Source organism: Calonectris borealis, chromosome 3 (genome assembly GCF_964195595.1).
Source record: "Calonectris borealis chromosome 3, bCalBor7.hap1.2, whole genome shotgun sequence".
NCBI classification, from domain to species: domain Eukaryota; kingdom Metazoa; phylum Chordata; class Aves; order Procellariiformes; family Procellariidae; genus Calonectris; species Calonectris borealis.
The window spans coordinates 126,834,946-126,853,592 of NC_134314.1; the positions used below are offsets into that span (position 1 = coordinate 126,834,946).

Consider the following 18,647-nt stretch of genomic DNA (forward strand, 5'->3'; position numbering starts at 1 on the left):
GTGGGAAAGCACCTGGAGAACTGCAAAATAATGTATAGCTCTGAGGCATTGATATGAAAGTTAGTACCAACTTACTATGCCATCAAATAACTACTTTCTAACAGAAGCATATGTGTAATATCTTGCCAGTTGCTGCAAACTTAGATTTGCATCATATGGATGCAGATCATTTCAATAAGTAGTAACTGAGCTCACTACAATTAATTTGTTCCATTCCCCTATGTGGGCACACCCACAGCAGCAACTCTTAATTTTAAAATCAGCAGTTCTCTTACTAAATTTTATACACATGACACTTTCAGAATTTCTCATATGCTTTTACAAAAAGCTATTCCTCTTGTATTTTTTCAATGTCAGGAAACTTTTGTTTTAGCATGCTTTCTCCTTTTCTCCTAATAATCTGGTGTATCATAATACATATTGCCTGTTTATTTCTGAAATCCTTCTTACCTGCCCAAATTTCTGATTTTTTTCCCATTCTCATCTTTTGAAGCAAAGCATTTTTATGTTGGCCTTTACTACAAACCAGCATCGTTATTTTTGTCAAGATTTGCCAGGCTTTTTTTCTTCCTGTTTTAGAGAGAGCATTGCTTCTGGAAGGCCAGCATTTTAGGGTGCTTTTTAGTTTTGAAAAATGTTTTAAAAGTATTTTCTATCATCTTTAGGTCTCATATTTCATAGCCTGGCAAACGTTCAAAGTGGGGGAAAAAATGATTGTTCTCGATGATCACTTCCTGTATGCCTCTAACGGTATCTATAGTTAGTTATTTGGCAATGTGGTAATAGCTTGTGTAGATGTGCTGAGATAGGTTTAAATGAGTCTGCTCAGATACTAGTAGAAATTTAGCTATAATAGTAGAGGCTGCACAAACCCACTAGGGGCTTTCAATAAACACGCAGCAGATGAATCCAGAGTTACTATAGCTATGCTGCTAATATTTTAACTGGTTTATTGGTTTCCAGTTTGGCAGAACTTCGAGTTGCAGGCACACTTAAGCTCTGAAGACAGATGTATCCTGAGTCAAATGAGTGCCTCATCAGCATTAGCAGGCCAAAGTAGAAGGCATACAGGATCTGTGATGTCATTTTCTCAAAATGTTGGGATCGCAGAAGGTTGAGTCTGAGAACTTTGTCTACTTTAATGGTCCTACAAGTATCATCCTCAATACAAAATTGCAGAATTTGTCCTATAGCTGGATACAACAATTTAGTTATGCATTTTTAGGTAGAGCCAAAATTACAGAGAGGTTTGGAAGCAACAAGGCTTGTTTGCATCTACATTACCCTAATAGAAAATCTGTAGAAATATCATAAATGTATGCAACTTTCTGGGGCCTTATTTATAGATAAAAATATTATGTTTAGTTTACCTTGTAGTTGAACAGTCATCCTCAAGCCATCTACTCCTATGCATATAAAAAAAAAAATCTCCTCGAGGGGGCACTATTGGTTTAAGCACAATATAGAGTAGGTGCAGTTTCATCTTGATTTTCCTTTGTAGCACATTGGCAAAAAAGACTTTCAGTCACAGTTAAAATAAGCTAAAATAAGTGTTGCATAAGGTAAAGGATCTTCAATTCTATAATTCTGGTATAAAGTAAATCTAGTTATATAATGGCTACAGCAAGAACTTTGACTTTAACTTAAAATAGGATCATACTAGGAATGAAGGCTTATTATTTAGAAATTTGGTATTTACTTGACTTACCTGTTTCATTGGGGTTTTTTATTCCTTCTGCAGCAACTAATTTTTTGGTGTAAAAGCAGGGGGAAAATGAACTGTCACTGCATGTGACATTGTGGATTTCCTGCTGTTACAGACTAGGATACATAAATTTAGCAGACCCATAGTGACAGTGAAAAATGTGATACTTACGGGAAGAATTTATTTGGTAATTTAGAGGAAGTTTTCTGCTTGGTGTCCATTTCCCAAACCCATGATAATTGAAGTGCAATTTATTTCTAAACCTGTATGCTATTAAGCTTCTTTTACTACCTCTTGAACAGTTGGATTTCTCTTTGTTATCATTGTTATTAAGCACTAGGATAAGTATTAGCTCTTCAAAGAGCAGACATATAAATATAATATTATCTATCAGAACAATGCCATCATAAAACAGCTCAAGAAAAATTGGCAGTAAGGAAAGAAAGTTACATTAAAACCCTATTTTTACTTTTCTTTAATCACTGTCTTGCTGCAAGAGCATTTAGTAGGTAAAACTGAACTACGTCTTGGGCCCTTGAGTGAGAAATTCCTTCGAATAAACAAGCCTTGTATCCTTCACAAGAGGGATTAGCAGTTCCTAAATGCCTGACTAATTTCTTAAACACAGTCCATGTTGATATAAAGGAAACTACAGTACTTCTAATACTTCACTGTTACATGCTTCCACTTAACTGCATCAACACAGAAGCAGTAAAAGAAAGAACTAGACAGAGCGAAAGATCTGAGCTCAGAGCAGAACAGTTATGAAGTCAATCTGAATCATTTGCAAGAGTGTATATCCACTCAGCATAGAAGGATCAGCTCAGAAACGTTAAAAAAAGCCTCACAAGCTGGAGGCATGTCAGTCATCTTTTTAATGGAACTATGGATGAATTGGGTAGAGTATCAAGGTTGAGAGGCTGATAATTTGAGTCAGAGGTTACTTGCGTGCTATTTGCACTATTGGTACCCGTCCCCTCTGCAACAGCTTCTGCTTTTCTGCCAGCTGCTGTCTGTTCTGCTGTGCTTTGCATGCATCACCCCAGGATGAAAGCTTCAGCTCCAGCAGAGATCTCATCAGTCAGAAGACCTCTTGATACTTTGAGATAATGATGATTATTAGTGCCAACACCCCTTTTGGGTGACTGTCAGCCTAAACTATGGCACAAAATTGGCTATCTTCGTTTGTTAATTAATTTTGTTTGTAAAATACTCCTCTGAGGGAGAGGGAATAAATGTTACCATTAAGGATTTTTAAATAGGCTTTCAGATGAAATGCCATAACCAGCTGCAGGTCAGCAACAAACCATTCTTTGTTAAGGTGTTTTCCTTTCACAGAGATACAGACTTAACAAGATGAATAATCTCATCTTTTTAAGGTAGACTGTTAAGGTGGACTACTTCTATGATCAAAAATATCCTATAGGTCACACTAGCAGACAGGAATTGTAAGGAATAAATTTTGAACTGTTCATTATTCTAGTATAGCATTTTCTGTAAAACCCTGTGAAAAGGACTACAATATTCTCCTACTTACAGTTAATATTTTATACATTTTTGACCTGTTACTAATATTTAAAAGTAATAATCTTAAGCAAAAATAAACTCTTTCTGGCCCACACAAGAATCATCAAGCTGGAATCAAGACTGATATACACAGAAATCAGAATTCTCATCTTACCCAGGTTATTTAAAAAAAAAACCAACCAAACAAATCATTTTAGCAGATTCTTTATTAATATAAGCATTAAAAAATCAGTAGTGTGTGAAAATGCTTCATAATAGATGGAAAAAAAAAAATATCTGACATCTCCATATAAGCCTGAAATTACAGAGAAAAATTACTCTTTTGCCAAACCTTCCTTTGACCTTTAAGCCACAACCACACTATGCTATACCCCTAACTTAGACGATCTCAGAAATTTTGTTATGGAGCAGTATGTAAAAATCCTAAAGAACTTCAGTATTATATGACCACTGCAGGAAAAAAGATGGCATTTTATAGATCTATAAAGCTGGCAAGAAGAATCCACCCAAGGAAGATATTTAAACACTGGAAAGGAATATACAGGAAACAGCTGTTGATATGACAGTGGTTCAGAAAAGCCTAAACAAAATGACCAAATGTATCTCTGCAGGTTTTAGCAGAAGAAAAATTAGCTGTCATAGAAAAATACTTGAATAAAATTTTTTAAAATGGGGTAGATTTGGGTAAAAAATGGCAGGGTAAAAATATCAGAAAATAAGAGAAAGCGAAATAGTTAAGAAGTTCAGATTTGTTAACACGTGATAGTGGTCACTATTTTAATTGATTCTACTTAACATCATTTTTCCATTTAGTATAATGGTAGCTATCACACTGTGATTGTATACGTAATAGGAACCTTGGAGTTCCTTCTCAAGATTACTTTTAATAGACTGTAGGAAATAACCTAGGTATTGTTACTATACACCATTAGCTCACTCAGTAGATGTAATAGAAGTGAAGATGATATGAATGTGCCAGTAATTGTGTGCTACTGAAAACAGCCCTAGCATTTACTGTGATTCACTAAACCTGCTCTGAATCAATGCTTTGGAATTTTGAGGTGCCTTTACAAACCTTTATGGCATATTTTCCAGAGACGAACAGGAATAGGTAAGAATTCCAATTTTGTGTTCATCTCCAATTAAATTGAATTCACAATTAAACTGGTATCACAGTGAATTGAACCATCTGGACGTAATGCAAACAAAGGGGTCTTACAGTTAACAGTGGCCTCTGAAAGAGGTGTGAATGAGTAGGCTGTTCCCAGTTTTAGGTGCTCGTGATCCACACTCTTGCAAGAAGCTTAATCAGGAATGCTATCTAGTAAGTCATTACCATTTTTTATTCATCATTAGTTATTTTTTCTTGACCTTTATTTTTTTCTATTAATTAGTTCAAATGTTTTAATATCAGTCTTTTTAATGTATTGATTTAAAAGAATAACTTGTGTTTTCTTGCTGTACAAACTTGTTGAAGAATTTTCCCAAAGGCAAAATAGGGATTTCTTAAAAGCTTCTAATTGTTTCACTAGTATTTCATAGAGAAAAGCTGTTTTCAGACGTCAATAATTTGACAAATAACCAGGGCTAAAATCAGATGTGAAAATGAATAGATAATCCTGAGGGAGGGAGCTCAGAAGAACAGAGATTTGAACAGAAGTGATTCTACTACAGTTATATTCTTAGTGCTGTGTATTTTTCATTCTTCTTGTGGGCATAAGTAAGTCCATGTACACAAACTGAATCTCAAACACAGAAATGTACTCATCCAGTTCATTATTTACTGACCTTGGGAAGATCCTAATCACCATCTCCAGCTGGTGAGGAATGCCTCTTTAATGAGACATGCTAACGTCAAAGGTGATGCAGGGCTCTATGTGAAATGGAAGCTAATAACCTCTGCTGAGCTGATAAATATGGGTTTCATGCCAGCATTGCCCAAGCTACTGGGGTCAAGTGACATCAAGACTGCAAAAATGTGGATGAAAGTAGGGAGGCACCAGCAAGAGTCTGTGGCAAAGGATAGGGAGGCAGTTACCAGTAACGCGGTGCTGTGTGAAGCAAAGCGAACTTAATGTCATAATAAAATGAAACTGAGGCAACCGGACTTTGAAGGGGTAAGCAAGTCTTTCACAGGCGATACAAAACCTCCTCTGTTTTATTAAGCTGAATGGCAAGAGTGCTCTCTACTAAAGGAAAACGCTAGAGAAGAAAATCAGCTCAACATTTCTGTACATTAGGGAACCAAGACGGCATAGTGCTGTTGATACAATTACAGTGTCTTGCTTTTCTAGCCACCTATGTGCGTATACACAGCTAGCTGTAATTGCTAACAATTAGCAGACGGGGCTGCGCTTTGCTCCATGTCAGAGGAAATGCATAGCGTGCCCTATAATTCATCTTTCTGACCCAGTTCATAAGAAACACTACTCATACTGGCAAGAACTTGTTTGACAGAAGGCATGTCAGCAAGAGCTTTTGCTCAGTCTCACTCCACTGGCCGCAACAGAAGTTAGTACCAAAACTATTGTCCTAGATAACTGCTGTTCTTGTTGTAATGTTTAAGGCTTGCATTTAGAAGAAAACAATCTATTTTCTTTGTATGCAGCAAATAACAAAGGGAAGTTCACAGACAGCATTAGTAGACAGTCTTGTAGTTAGCAGATGAAAGTCAGAAACACAGATAAATGTTTTATTGGCTAAGCAGGAAACGATCTGAATTAATTTAATACTAAATTCAAAATAATTTTTTGTAAGGCAGTATTTGTCTGATGTTCTCTTAGGAGTCTAAGCTTCTGAAAATGTTTAGGAATGGCTATTAAATTTAAAAATCAAGATAGATACTTTGCTGTTTATTTTTGATCACATCAGCTGACTTGCCACAGTAACATCCTTCCTGCCAGTCCAACTGATTGAAAAGGAACAAAAAGCTGTAAGTGCCTCTCTTTTCAGATGAATAGCAGTATTAAATATAATACCTTCACCAACTGTTTCACAGTTTAAGTACCAATGTAGTTCTTCAAGTAAATTAAGACTTGTCTACTGTGCAATTCAGTGATACAGTAGGAGTTAGAACCTGGCTCTGCTGTTGCAGTTCTACCCCTGTCAATATACTGCATTGACTTCTCTTGAGTTTAACATGTGTTTAAAAAAACATAGTTAAGTACTTAAGTTAGAACTTATAATCAAGTCCTTGTTTATTCTTAATAACAAAAATTATTATTGGAAGTCACTGCTAGATTTGTGTGAATCTGCTAGATTGTACTTGTAATTGTAACTCAATTGAAAATGATGGATTCGATATCCACATGGCTAAAAAGGAATCAGACTGATGTGGACATGTTAGCTAGGCATGGCTGGAAATGGTTCTGCCTGACAGGAAACTCTGATGCATTTGCATTGATGCTGATGCAGAGAACTGTTCTGGATCGCAGATATCCATACAGAATATTCCTTGTTTGCTGCCACTTATTTCCTCCTACTTGGTATAATTGGACATAAACTGTAACATCTCTGGGGTCTGTCAAAAAACTTAAATGGACAACAGCCATTCTCCCCAAGCCTCTACTGTTTTGTTCTAAATTTTTCACTCAAAATACTCTCATTCTGAGGTTACTTACAGTTCTTGCTCAGAAAGTTCCCTTAAAGATGATGGGGAATTTTAGTCACATTAGAGCAGACGCAGTAGCAGGGAAGAGATCTTCAAGAATTGTTGTGGAATTTCCACTTCATTATTCATGTTACAGGGATTTCCCCTGCTTTCAACTCCTGTGGAACAAGAAGTAACTTTTAGTCTACTGTACTCGTGGGACCGTTGGGAATTCCTACCCATACTTAAAAAGATTCAACCCCTCAGTGCCCTTACTCTGCCCTTTATTGCCCCATCTATTCCTATAGCCTTGGTTTGATAGGGAGACAGGTTTCTCTGGGAGCAAACATAGGACAAGGAAGGTGACTGTCCTTGTCATTAGCTTGCAGTTTTCACTAGCCGCTATCCTGTCAAATCAGCCCATATTCAGAAAAGTCTGATTTTGACTGCACTTCTATAGCCCTGCTGTGCATCCCAAGTATCCACACTTGGTTCCTGTTTTGTCCTCTTCCAAAGTTTTATCAGGCCAGGCAAAGGCCTAGCAACCCGGCAGTGCAGATCAGTAGGCAAAAACAGCAGCAAGAGCTTTCTCTGCCACCTCTTTCTTTTGCTTATGTAGGAGAGGAAGAGAAAACCACTGTCTCTTGCATCAGCTAAAGATGGGTAGATTGTTTATACTCTGCCCCCAAAACAGTCCCCTCCCTTGGCTCACTGTGGGCAGGGCTGACCAGAAATCTTTTGACAAACTCTGACGAGGTAGATGGTGCTTGTACACAGTTACACTTTCCTGCTGTCTGCAGACTTAAGGCATCATTTTGTGTCCTAGTCATTCTTTTTCAATTGTTATTTTGCAACAACAGGCATAGGAAATTGTGCTATGAGAAAAACAAGTTAAAGTGAGATCATGAAGTAATTCTGTAATTTGTAGATTCAGGGTCTAGGCACAGATTGTTTATAATTTCCATGTCTTCTGTGTATAGTCTTTGTGGTACCAAAGGAGATGCAATAGAAATGAGATGGGGATGGTTTACCCGTAGAACAAACATGACACTTCAAACAACAAGGTTAATCTCTAAATCTGTACTTTCAGAGGTAGTAGGCCATACACTGTATTAAATGAAATACTGACAGGTCTGTTCTAGAGAATGGGGAAGGGAAAGAACAAGACTGTTCTCTGTGCATTTATTCAAATTATAAAAAGGGTAATTTTTTAGTTCCAAAATATTCCTGCATATGCAGTCCTAGAACAGTTAAAACTATTAAAACTTAAGTTTAATAATAATGTTTCTGCATTTTATTTTTTCAAAGTACAAGAATTGTTCAAACTATCTTACCAGTTCCCCTATAGCCAAAAGAGAGTATTTTTCTTTCCAAGGAGAAGATAGAGATACAATTTCAAATTGAATCATACCGTTTAGGAGAGCTGCATATATACTAATGCAATTTGAAAGCTAGGAGTGTGATCTTTAGGCGGTGTACAGTGCTGGGATTATGAGACGAGGAGCGAAGATGGGTTCTTACCATGTTAGGTGCCCCACTGGTTTGCTAATTGAGGAAGTGGTACTGGTCTAAGCGTACACCTCATTAGACACCTGAGAATCCAGATGCTCCACCTTGGGGGCAAAGGAGTGGAGGGAGGAGGATTTCAGTCAGCTCACGCTTTTGAGACAAGCAATCACCTGCTACCAGCCTTCTCTCTTTCTGGGTCAGTTACCTCAAGTTGCCAACTTCCTCAGCTGGTACTGAATTGTAATAACAAAGTTCCTGGATTTACCACTGTAAGTGTAGTCATAAACTTGCTTTTAGGAGTCTTCCCAGGTAAAAAGTGCTAAAAAAAATGCAGCAAAATATATCACAAGCTACAGGTTATAGTGATGTTGCCTTGCCACTTGAAGTAGAGCTGTGACTTCTAAGTATTTCCTAGATCAATGCTCCTGAAGACTCCTGACAGCTACGCTAAAAATGGTAGCCTTCCATATTCAGTTTGGGATCAGTAGAACAACTCAAAAGACAAACATTTCTTTCTACCTTTTAATTCATTTCAAGGGATGTCTGTCAAACAAGGGCTCAGCAATCAAAGGTAGACAGCTTCCTGTCCTATGGCATGTTGCCTCACCTCTTAGATGGCTGCATTTTAACTAATGAGTTTGCATTGCTCTGCAGCTGAGCACAAGTGAGTGGGTGAGCTGGTCCAGGAGAGCCACAATGGGTCAAGCCTGGCTATACCAGGAGGCACCAACAATGTCCCTACCATGTATAGGTATTCTGCTTCTGGAAATTTTAGTTTTTCTCTTGTACTAATCTCCAGTTCTAATATGGAATTGTAAATCATCTGAGAGAAACCAGCTTGCAATGTATTTCATAAAGACATTATGCAGTATTTATCTAAAATATAATAGTCTTTCTGCAGGAACAGTGACCAATGGCTGAAAATGCATGCAAACTGGATGGTGTTGATGGAAGTAAAAACATCTAAAACTGTTTAATCAAATCTTTGTTTCAATGTTATGAAATCTCAGCATAAAATATTTTTCAGGAACTCATGAGCCAGCTGGTGTTATTAACATGTGACTACTACATGGGCTATCAACTTCTACTAACCAGTCTCTAATTCCTAGAAATTGCTTTATGCCAAAGTCATTACTGCCTAATTAGAGCCCAGAAGAAACAAACTGATGAGCCAGGGAAGTTCCATAGTATTGCATGCACAATTGCGTAGTATATACTGTTGCCAGATACAGGGAGCTTAGCAGTTGGTTAGTCAGGCTTTTACAAAAATGCTTTTGTAGTTGCCTTTATGGGCTAGTAGTTTATTGGCAGTTATTTCATCCATGGATCACCAGATTCTTATTCAGATCCAAGACTGCAGATTTTTCCCTTGCTCTTTCTTATTTCTTTTGTTTCACAGGAAGACTATGAGTTCACCCTAAAGATCTGGTTTGGGAGGGAAAGACCTGATTTTTGCTGAAAACATAATTGTGAGAATCAAAACAAAGTCATTTAACTATGCAACTTTGTTTAAAAAAAAAAATCCCTGCAATACAAATTACATAGTAATATTTTAAGGTCCATAATTTATTTTTCTAATCTTTTACTTAGACGTTCTCTTCAGTTTCACATATGGGGAAAAGGTCATGATTGGAATTTTTTTCTAATCTTGGACCATTAGGACAAATACTATATCCAGTATTTGGGTTAAAAAAACTGATCTGTTTAGCTGTTACTGTGATGTTTTTCAAAAGGACTTAACTTCAGTCACTTTTACCACAAAACAGTGCAGTGTTTGTCTTACTATGTGTGTAAAACTAAAGGTATTTGGAAAAATGCTGCTGCAATTTAATTTATACTACATGGAAGAGAAGTTGGATTTAGTTCGAGATTTTGTAAAATGCTTTGTCTATAAACTACATAATCTATTAAGCAGATACAGTCCCGTATGTTAATGCAGCGTTTGAGATTTGAAACGCAAGTGGCAAGAGATAGCTTAAGGACAATAGCTTAGGCAAGCAAATTGCTTGTCATCATCTGCTTTTCTGTAACCAGGTCGCCCCCCTCCCTGCGCTCCTCCTTCCCCGCTAAAGCTCTGCAGAAAGCTGGATTTTGTGTTAACGTGGGTGTGTCTGAATTCCACCTCCGTAGGAGAAAACCTCTCCTCCTCCCCCGAAAAGCAGGAGTGTGTGGTTGGGGTGCGGATCGTGCGATTAATCCCCCATTTTTCTCTTCGAGGGCATCAGCGACTCCCCTTTCCCCCCCCCCCAACCCTCCTTCCCCCACGACGAGTTTTTCCTCACGGGCACCTTTTTCTCAAAGGGGAATCGAAGAGCATCTCCCTCCCGCACCCCGGGGGCCGGGGGGCAGACCTGCGTGTGCCAGGCCTCCGCCGCTTCTCCTCCTCCTGCCGCTGCTGCTGCGGGGCAGAGGCCGCCCGCCCTCCCGCCTCAGTCGCCCCCCTCACGCGGCGCAGCCGTTGGGCTCGCGCGCCGCCAGCGCCGCAGCGCCCGTGCGCGCGCCGCGGCACGAGTCCTGCAGCGGTTTCCTCGGCCCCGCCCCTTTCTAATTGCGCCGCCATCCCCGAGCGGCGGTTGAGGGCGGCGGGGGCGGGGGGGAGGAAGGGACCGGGGCTGGCGGAGGGATAACCGGCTTCCGCACACAGACCGGGGCGGAGGGATCCATACGCTGGAACCGCCCGTCGAGGAGGGAGGGAGGAGGAGGAGGGAGCGAGTGATGCGGCGCGGCCGGGCTGGCTGAGGCGAGGTGGCCGTTATTTGGGAGAAGGGGGTGGGAAGCGGAGCTGGTGCCGCGGCAGCCTGCGGCGAGGGGGTGGTGGCAGGGCGGCAGGCGAACAGCTGGACCCGGGTGTGAGGGCTGGGGAGGGGGTCGGGGGGCGGCAAGGCGCCGGAGGGGCCGAGAGCTGAGGGGAGGGGACGGGGGGGAGCGGCCAGCGCGGGGGAAGGGCGAGGTTGTGGGGCGAGGCGGCGTGTGCCGGTCCTGTCCCTATGTTGCGTCGTAGTTTAGTGGAAAAGGGAAGGGGTTAGAAAAGGGAACTGATTTAAAATAGCCCCTCATCCCTGCCGGGGGCTGGTTCCCCCTCTGTGGGCTGCCTGTGCCATTGCGGGGGGCGGGGGGCAGAGGGATTCTCTTGTGTGCAGAAGCAGCCTGGGGGGCTTAGCTGTGAGTGGGGGTGGGGGTCTGTGCCCCTCTTTGCCTACCCTCGTCCGGATTTTTTTTTTTTTTTCCTTCTGTGGGGAAGGGGTAGGATGAGCTTGCAGAGTTTTACTGGAATTCTCCTTCCTTTCTGAGGAGCTGCCGCTGCTGAAGCAGATTTTTCCTTCCTTTCTTTTTTTGTCTGATGCAGAATCCCAGTAGCTAGGCAGCCTCCCTCTTTTCTTTCCTTCCTTCCTTCTACCCCTTCGGTATGTAGGAAGGGAGAGACATCAATGGAAAGGCTGAAATACGCATAGATGGACTTTCAAATGCATTTTTTCTTGAAAGAGGAAGATAAATCCCAGTTGCCAGTGCACTGACTTTTTTGTTGCTGTTGCATTGCTTGGTAAAAATGGGGTTCACTTACTCCAGCTAAATCCTTGGAGCATTTCAGAGTTGCTACAGTGAAGGACTTCTCATATTTTTTGCATCAGAAGAGCTACATTGATGTTAACCATTTTTTTGTAAAATGGAGAACGAAATATTCACACCCCTTTTGGAGCAGTTCATGTCTAGCCCTCTTGTCACCTGGGTAAGTGTTCATTTTTCCTCAGTCATTATTCATTTATTTGCTCATTGTTTGAAGATAAATGCCTTGCGGCAGAGAATGAGGTGGAGTTAGTGTCACGGTGGTGATGATTATGTTTTAGGTTAAGACATTTGGACCGTTAGCTGGAGGAAATGGGACCAACCTGGAAGAATATGTGGCGCTAGTGGACGGCGTGTTTCTGAACGAAGTCATGCTGCAAATGTAAGTGTGTGCAAGTTGTACCTTGGGCTTATTTTTTGCTGTTGTCTTGTTTCTCTTGTGTGTTTTGCTTTCTTAGGAAAGCTCTTTTTTCCCTCAGTATTGACCCAGGTAAGTTTGTTTCTTTTATACTTGAAGTAGTCATGTGGTCAGTTAAGAGGAGACTTGGAGTGAAGCAGATACTCTTTACAGTTTAATGTCAGTGTGATGTATTTGCAGGATGTGTAGTGTAATACAGACTGAATCATGATATATAGAACTTACTGGAAAATTGGATGGCTGTAAATAGCTTCCCAGATTTCCACTGAGAAGCATAAAGGTTCATTCGACTGTAAGTCATGCTCATAAACAAAATTTTGAATAAATTTGCTTGGCTAATAAGATTCTAATACATATCTTAGTTCACGTGACGCACGACTTAAGGATCGTATGCGAGTCACATAATGTTGTTTACTGAGCAAATGGACCATCCTTTAACTCCTTCCACTTTATTTTTTACAGTTCCAAATTAGAGTAGATAGCAGCTGTGCAGTAAAGCTGAAATTTTAATTGAGAGTATAGAATGTTTTTTGGCTATGAACCACTGAAGAAACATTTTTACATGGTTTTATAAATTGCTTATTGAAAACTCTGACTGTTAGAAAAAAATCTCTATAACCATAGTGACTTTTTGTTAATCATAGTTTTGACTGGAATGTTGCCCACTACTGTAATGCTAGAGAGTAAGACTTTTGTCAAGTGTCTAGTGATATAATCGTAAAAATGTTACTAGTGGAAAAAATTTCTCCATATCTTTTTCTTTCCCCAATATTTTAAGTCTTTACAGAGAAATATGTCTTTTGTTTGTATAGGTATGAAAAAATGTAGGCTTATGGATGGCTGGATAGATACATCAGCGCGAGCAGTTAGTTAGTAATGACGGCTGTTCCTCAGGAACACTGCTCAGTGATGGGCATCCTTTTACTCTGTTTATAGTTTTTCCTCATATTTAGTACTTTAGAAGTTTTTGCTGTTGGTATTCAGCTTGTATAACTAATCTACGTAAAAAGATCTACACATTACCACATTTAAGTTTGAATTCACATCCTTTTGAAACCAGTATTTTCTTTGTCACCTACTTCTGTGAATTCCAAGTATTTACTTCTGTAATATTGAGAAACATGGAAAACTTGATGGAATTGAACTTTTCGAAAAAAAACTTGAGTGTATTTCTGGCATATTTTAATAAGAATTTTAAGTGATGCATTCACTGAAGCATACTATTTTTATTTTACAGTTTATTTATTTTTTTCTTGGGCTACATATAAGTTAAGTAGCTTGTCAGTTATGACCATGCATTTAACATGTAGAGCTTCTATTTGGTAAAAATGTTTGACAGCTGGAAGGCAAATTTAGTACTGGAACAATGTGATTTTGAAGAATATAATCTTGAAATTAAACTTTCTCGGCAAGTTTTTGGAATACTAACAGTATAAATTGATATCTGATACATTATGTGGGATACATGTATGTGAAATGGAAAACTGCAGAGAGGGAACATTCTCATGCTTAAGGCACTGCGCGTTGAATTTGGGTCTGACTTTGTGTGTGCGTCTTTGATCCCATACTGTGATTACTGTAGTTTACTTGGGAGGAGTTGTGTGTGTATGTATAAAAAATACACATGGGAGATGTAAATTTAAAATAAAATCGTTTGGTAGTCAGAACAATTAAAAACTGCCTTAAACTAGAGGTGCATGTAAAAGGACTGGTGTACAACTAAAATTCATTTTACAAATATGTAACTACACTGGAAGGTGTATTTTATTTAAAGTACATTTTTGGAGGACTGAAATGTGTTACGATTGCTTATTGCTTAGAATTGACGTTTCTGTATTCTTATTTTGGAGGGGTTTTATTTGTTTTGGGTTTCCTGCCAGGATTGAGAGAGGAAAAAATGTTTCATGTTTTGCAGACAGATTCCGTCTCTGGTGAAGTCATGTGGAAACCTGTGTTAACTTCTAGTCCCGTTCACTTTGAATATCCACCTATTAAACATGTATCTTCATTTGCAAAAATATTTAAAAGATACAGCTCCAACTAGCCATCAATATTACTTATTTTCAGTATTTTCCATTTTATTAGTATTTCTCTTTTTTCCGTTCAGTCTTCACTACCATATGTTGAGGAAATGTGGCAGAAAAATTTGTATCACGTGACTTCAAAAGCAAAATATTTTTCTTCGGAATTTTTTTTTTTATTAAAAGCTCTCAATGACTTACTTCACATGAGAACTAGAGATCCATGGTTAGGAGCTATGGCACTCTTAGACGCTAGAGAGAAATGTTGTTCTTGCAGAAGTCACCAGGAGTGCCATTCGTGGAAATATGTGGAAAGCACCATTAGCAGTTGTTTTTTTTACATGAGTTGTGTTATATGGTGCTTACTATGTACACTAGTTTTGAGATATTTAAGGCTGTTAATGTTTTGGTGTGAGAATACAGCTAGTGCCTACCTGTCAGCTAAGGACTTTGTGATGTGGTGGTGGTGTAGGTCGGTTCCTATGGTTGGAAAGCCACTGCAGCATTAGGTGCTTTAAAGGGCGTTAAAGGCATGAACAAGTGGAGGCTGTTAGAGGTGATGTGGTCCTGCTTTATGTATACTTTAATACTTACTTTATTTTTGCCAAATGTTGGAAAAACAAATTCTGTGACCATAAAAGTGAGTGTTAATGTTGGATTAGGCATGGTTTTTAAAGTTACACAATCAAAAAAAGTGGCTTTGTTACTTAGAGAAGGTTTTTTGTTCAGTTGAAAAAGAGTTAATCCTGCCCTCCGTCAGCTACAAGTGAGAGTTTGTTAGTATGGCATTTGTTTCTCCTTGTGCTTGTCTAGACCAAATTTATTTTCAACAATTGTAATGGTTCAGGCAGAGGAAATAGATATCAGCGTTAGAGTAGTTGCAGGATAATGGTACTGAGATGGTTGGGTTTTATCAGCACTGAGTTTATTAGTACCTCATACATGGGAGGGAATAATTCATTACATTCCTTGTATGTCTTTTGCTTTTGACTTTTTGGACGTTGTAGTACACGTGAAAATTACACAGATTCCATTCAGTGTCCAATTACATTTGAAGAGCTCTTCCTTTGCTTGGAGATGCTACAGGCCAATTTCATTATTATTTTTTAAATTTTGTTTTATTTTTAATTAAGGAGAGTTCCGGTGTTGTAATATTAGCTCCTAACTTGAGAGAATGTCTCTCATTTCCTGTTTAAATTTAGGTCCAGTTCTTCAAAAGTATTCGGTTACCTACCTTCTGCTGGGATCAGTCAGTATCTGATACCTCTGGATAGAAACCCATCTGTCTTTCTAAATCTGAGCCTTTATCTTTGTGCTCTTTGATACAAAAAGGGGTCATTCTTCTTGGAAATAAATCAGAATCTAAGAGATCACTGCAGTGGTGTTCTGCCATGGCAGGGAGGTGAAGGAATATACCAAGAATACTTAATACCCTTACTATACCCTATATTGTAGTACTTCTAACGTTATGAAGTGCTCATGTACGTGAGTAAAATATGTTGTGTAAACTACTAAAATGAACAAAATGGTATAATTCAACGGATTAATCACCTGTTGGGCATCTAAGTGCAATTACAGTAAAATAATACTTAGTTGTCCTAGAGATATTTTTCTAGAACCTGACTAACAATGCCTCATTTTTTTAAGTCTTAGTATTGTACTGTTTATATACTCTTCTGATCCAAAAAGATCAAGGTATTCTTACAGAAACACTCATTTTCTGAGTGTTTTTTATTTTAATTTCTGATAGGTCTTGTTCTCTGTTATTTGTTAATTGAATTCCAATAGGATTGTGTAAGAAATGCTGAAAGTCTTATAGTACGAACTGTGGTTCCCAAACTGACAAGAGTCTTACTAGTTCCTTTGAATAAAAATAGACAGCTGCAAGTAATTACAAGATTGGGGCTTTCATTACATTTAGCACCACCATTAATATTTGGTCAAGTAACAAAGACTTAAAACTGTATTTTAGTTTTAATGGTTTTATTTTACTGTGCTTCGTATTTGTGGAAATGGATCTGTTTTAAAGGAACTATTGGACAAATACTGTATGCAGAATTGGTAATGTATAGAACCAAACTCTGAAACTGAGTTAATTTAATCCACTGTCTGGAGAACACATCACAGTGTTCCATTCATAACTTTTGTCTTAATTGAGTATACTAGTCAATACTGTGCATATCAGTTGTTGCGTCCAGCCACGCTGAAAACTACTTCAAAGGATGAAGTATTTTATTTTTCTGCTGTTTTTCTCCCTTTTGCCGTTCTCCCACTGTCTTTCACTGACTGGATCCACATGCAGGCCTTTCACGCACATAGAATTTTCCAGGTGGACCGGCTGACTGTTTCCTTCCACCACTCTGGTGGTGTGTGCCTAGAATGTGTAGACTGCTTCATTGACTCCTTTTCTGAGCTCTTAGTCTTTAGTTGTACGCTTTTTTCCAAACAGTTGAGCTTGCCAGCCCATACTTCTGGCTTGCCTATATCTTTCCCTGAAAACTGGACTCCATCTCTAGTGCTTGAGCCAGCTGCCTGGCTCTGTGAAAGAGTGCAGGAACATGCGCCCCAATCCAGTTAACTCTTTCTCGTGAAAAAGACCAACTAGCAAGAGGCAGCTTCAGCCAGGTTCTGGCTAGGCAGGGAAATGGAAAAAGTTTTGGGGAAAACTAAATTGTTGAGTTTGGCAGTAAAAATATAAGCACGTATTTTAGAAAAAAAGTCAAATATTATGAAGTCTGCACCTTTCTCACTTTCTTGAAGCGAATGGATTTGATTCACAATTTTCTGACGAGCTCTGTCAGGCTTCCACAGATGCAAGGTAGATGTCACTCTGGTAGTTTGTGAGAGTTGTTGCTATTAGGAGCAGTTTTGCAGCAGAAAGGCCCTTTCCCAAAGGAAAGGTGAATATATAACACTCAGGTTTTTTGTAAAGAAGCAAATTCTTCAATAAATGGCCCAGTAGAATGTGCACCATGGTCAAGATTGTTGGAATTCAAACCTTTTGATTACAAAAAAGGAAAAGGTAGTTCTTTATAGTGTAATGATGATTAATTTTGGACTTGAACATCTGCCTGCAGTGAGCTTGGAATTGGGCAAATGAGGTGAGCATAGGCTGATACCCGTGCTTCTGAGGTGCTTGGGATTTTGATAGGTAAAGGGAAGAAAAGTGTGGGTTGAACATAGAATGCTTTAAGTGTTTGATCTTTGCTTATGTCTCTGTTTTCTCGGTTTTTGTTATGCTTTTGTACCCGTTTCCACAGTTGATGTCCACTTTCCTTCATCCTGTCTACTGTGATTTATTTCCGTGCAATAAACTATTCTGTAGTTCACTCAGTTCACTCTTGTTTCTTGCAGTATTTTGAAGATTAGGAAGTAAATAATCTAATCTTCCTCTGCATGTATACATTCACTTCTTTGCTCTCTTCTTCATGTGCTATCTTCAGTAACTTTCTTTGACTCTGGCTTCTCATTTCTTTGGTAGAGTACTACTTATACCATCCTTAGTCTCGGCTAGTAGCTGGGTCCAGGGAATAAAAGACTAGTTAAAAAAACATTTCTTAATACGTATAGAGGTGCTCTATTGAGTCTATCTACCTGTTCCATAAATAGCAATCGTAGTTGAACGATCTAAAATCAAAATAACTCATTTCAGCATTGAAAATGTTCTAGCAAGGGAACAATGTATATTCACTATGGCTTTCCAATTTTATTTTCAGAGTATTTTGCATTTCACTTATGTTCTACCTGCTGTTTCAAAGCACTCTATGAAAATAATGAAATAAACTTACTAATAGCTTTCTAGGCATATATTTTATGTGTTTCATTGTCCGGAAAGGTAAGTAAGAGTATACGGACAAACTGTCTCCTATGACGTAGCTCAGTTAAGGCTGTTTTATAGGTAGGGACACGTGTACTACATTGAAGACTACAGGGCAGAGATGCCTGAGCAAGGTAATGGAGCAGAGGCGGCCACAGAGCACAGTGCAGCACTATTGAATAGAGCAGAGTCGGCTTTAGCTGAAGTCACAGGACCACGTGGGGAACGCCACGAGTGTGACTTTGAGCCAGATGAAGATATCTACCGGTTTTGCATTAGTGGTTGTGCTGTGTGCTTTAGCAGTTTAGGGGTGATGGCTGAGTGGCTCATCTAAGCATCATTTGCACTTAGCAACACCTGATGTTGAGGCTGGGTGAGCTTTCCAGTTATGGCTGGCTGTAGTATTTCTGTTTGCAGGGCTGACTTTGCTCTTCACCTGCCTCTGTTTCTGTGCTGCCACTGTCCTGGCTCCCTGTGTTTTAGGGAAAGACAATATA

At 39.1% G+C, this 18,647-nt stretch overlaps 1 protein-coding gene across 1 annotated transcript in view; it reads left to right on the forward strand.

The window, feature by feature from the left end:
* The first annotated feature begins 11,324 nt into the window (after positions 1–11,324).
* Positions 11,325–18,647, forward strand: part of CCDC88A (coiled-coil domain containing 88A) — a 78,160-nt gene continuing 70,837 nt past the window's right edge. The window contains exons 1-2 of the mRNA XM_075147798.1: positions 11,325–12,057; positions 12,176–12,276. Coding sequence (XP_075003899.1) covers positions 11,995–12,057; positions 12,176–12,276 — 164 coding nt within the window. The 5' untranslated portion in view covers positions 11,325–11,994. The remainder of the gene's footprint in view (positions 12,058–12,175; positions 12,277–18,647) is intronic.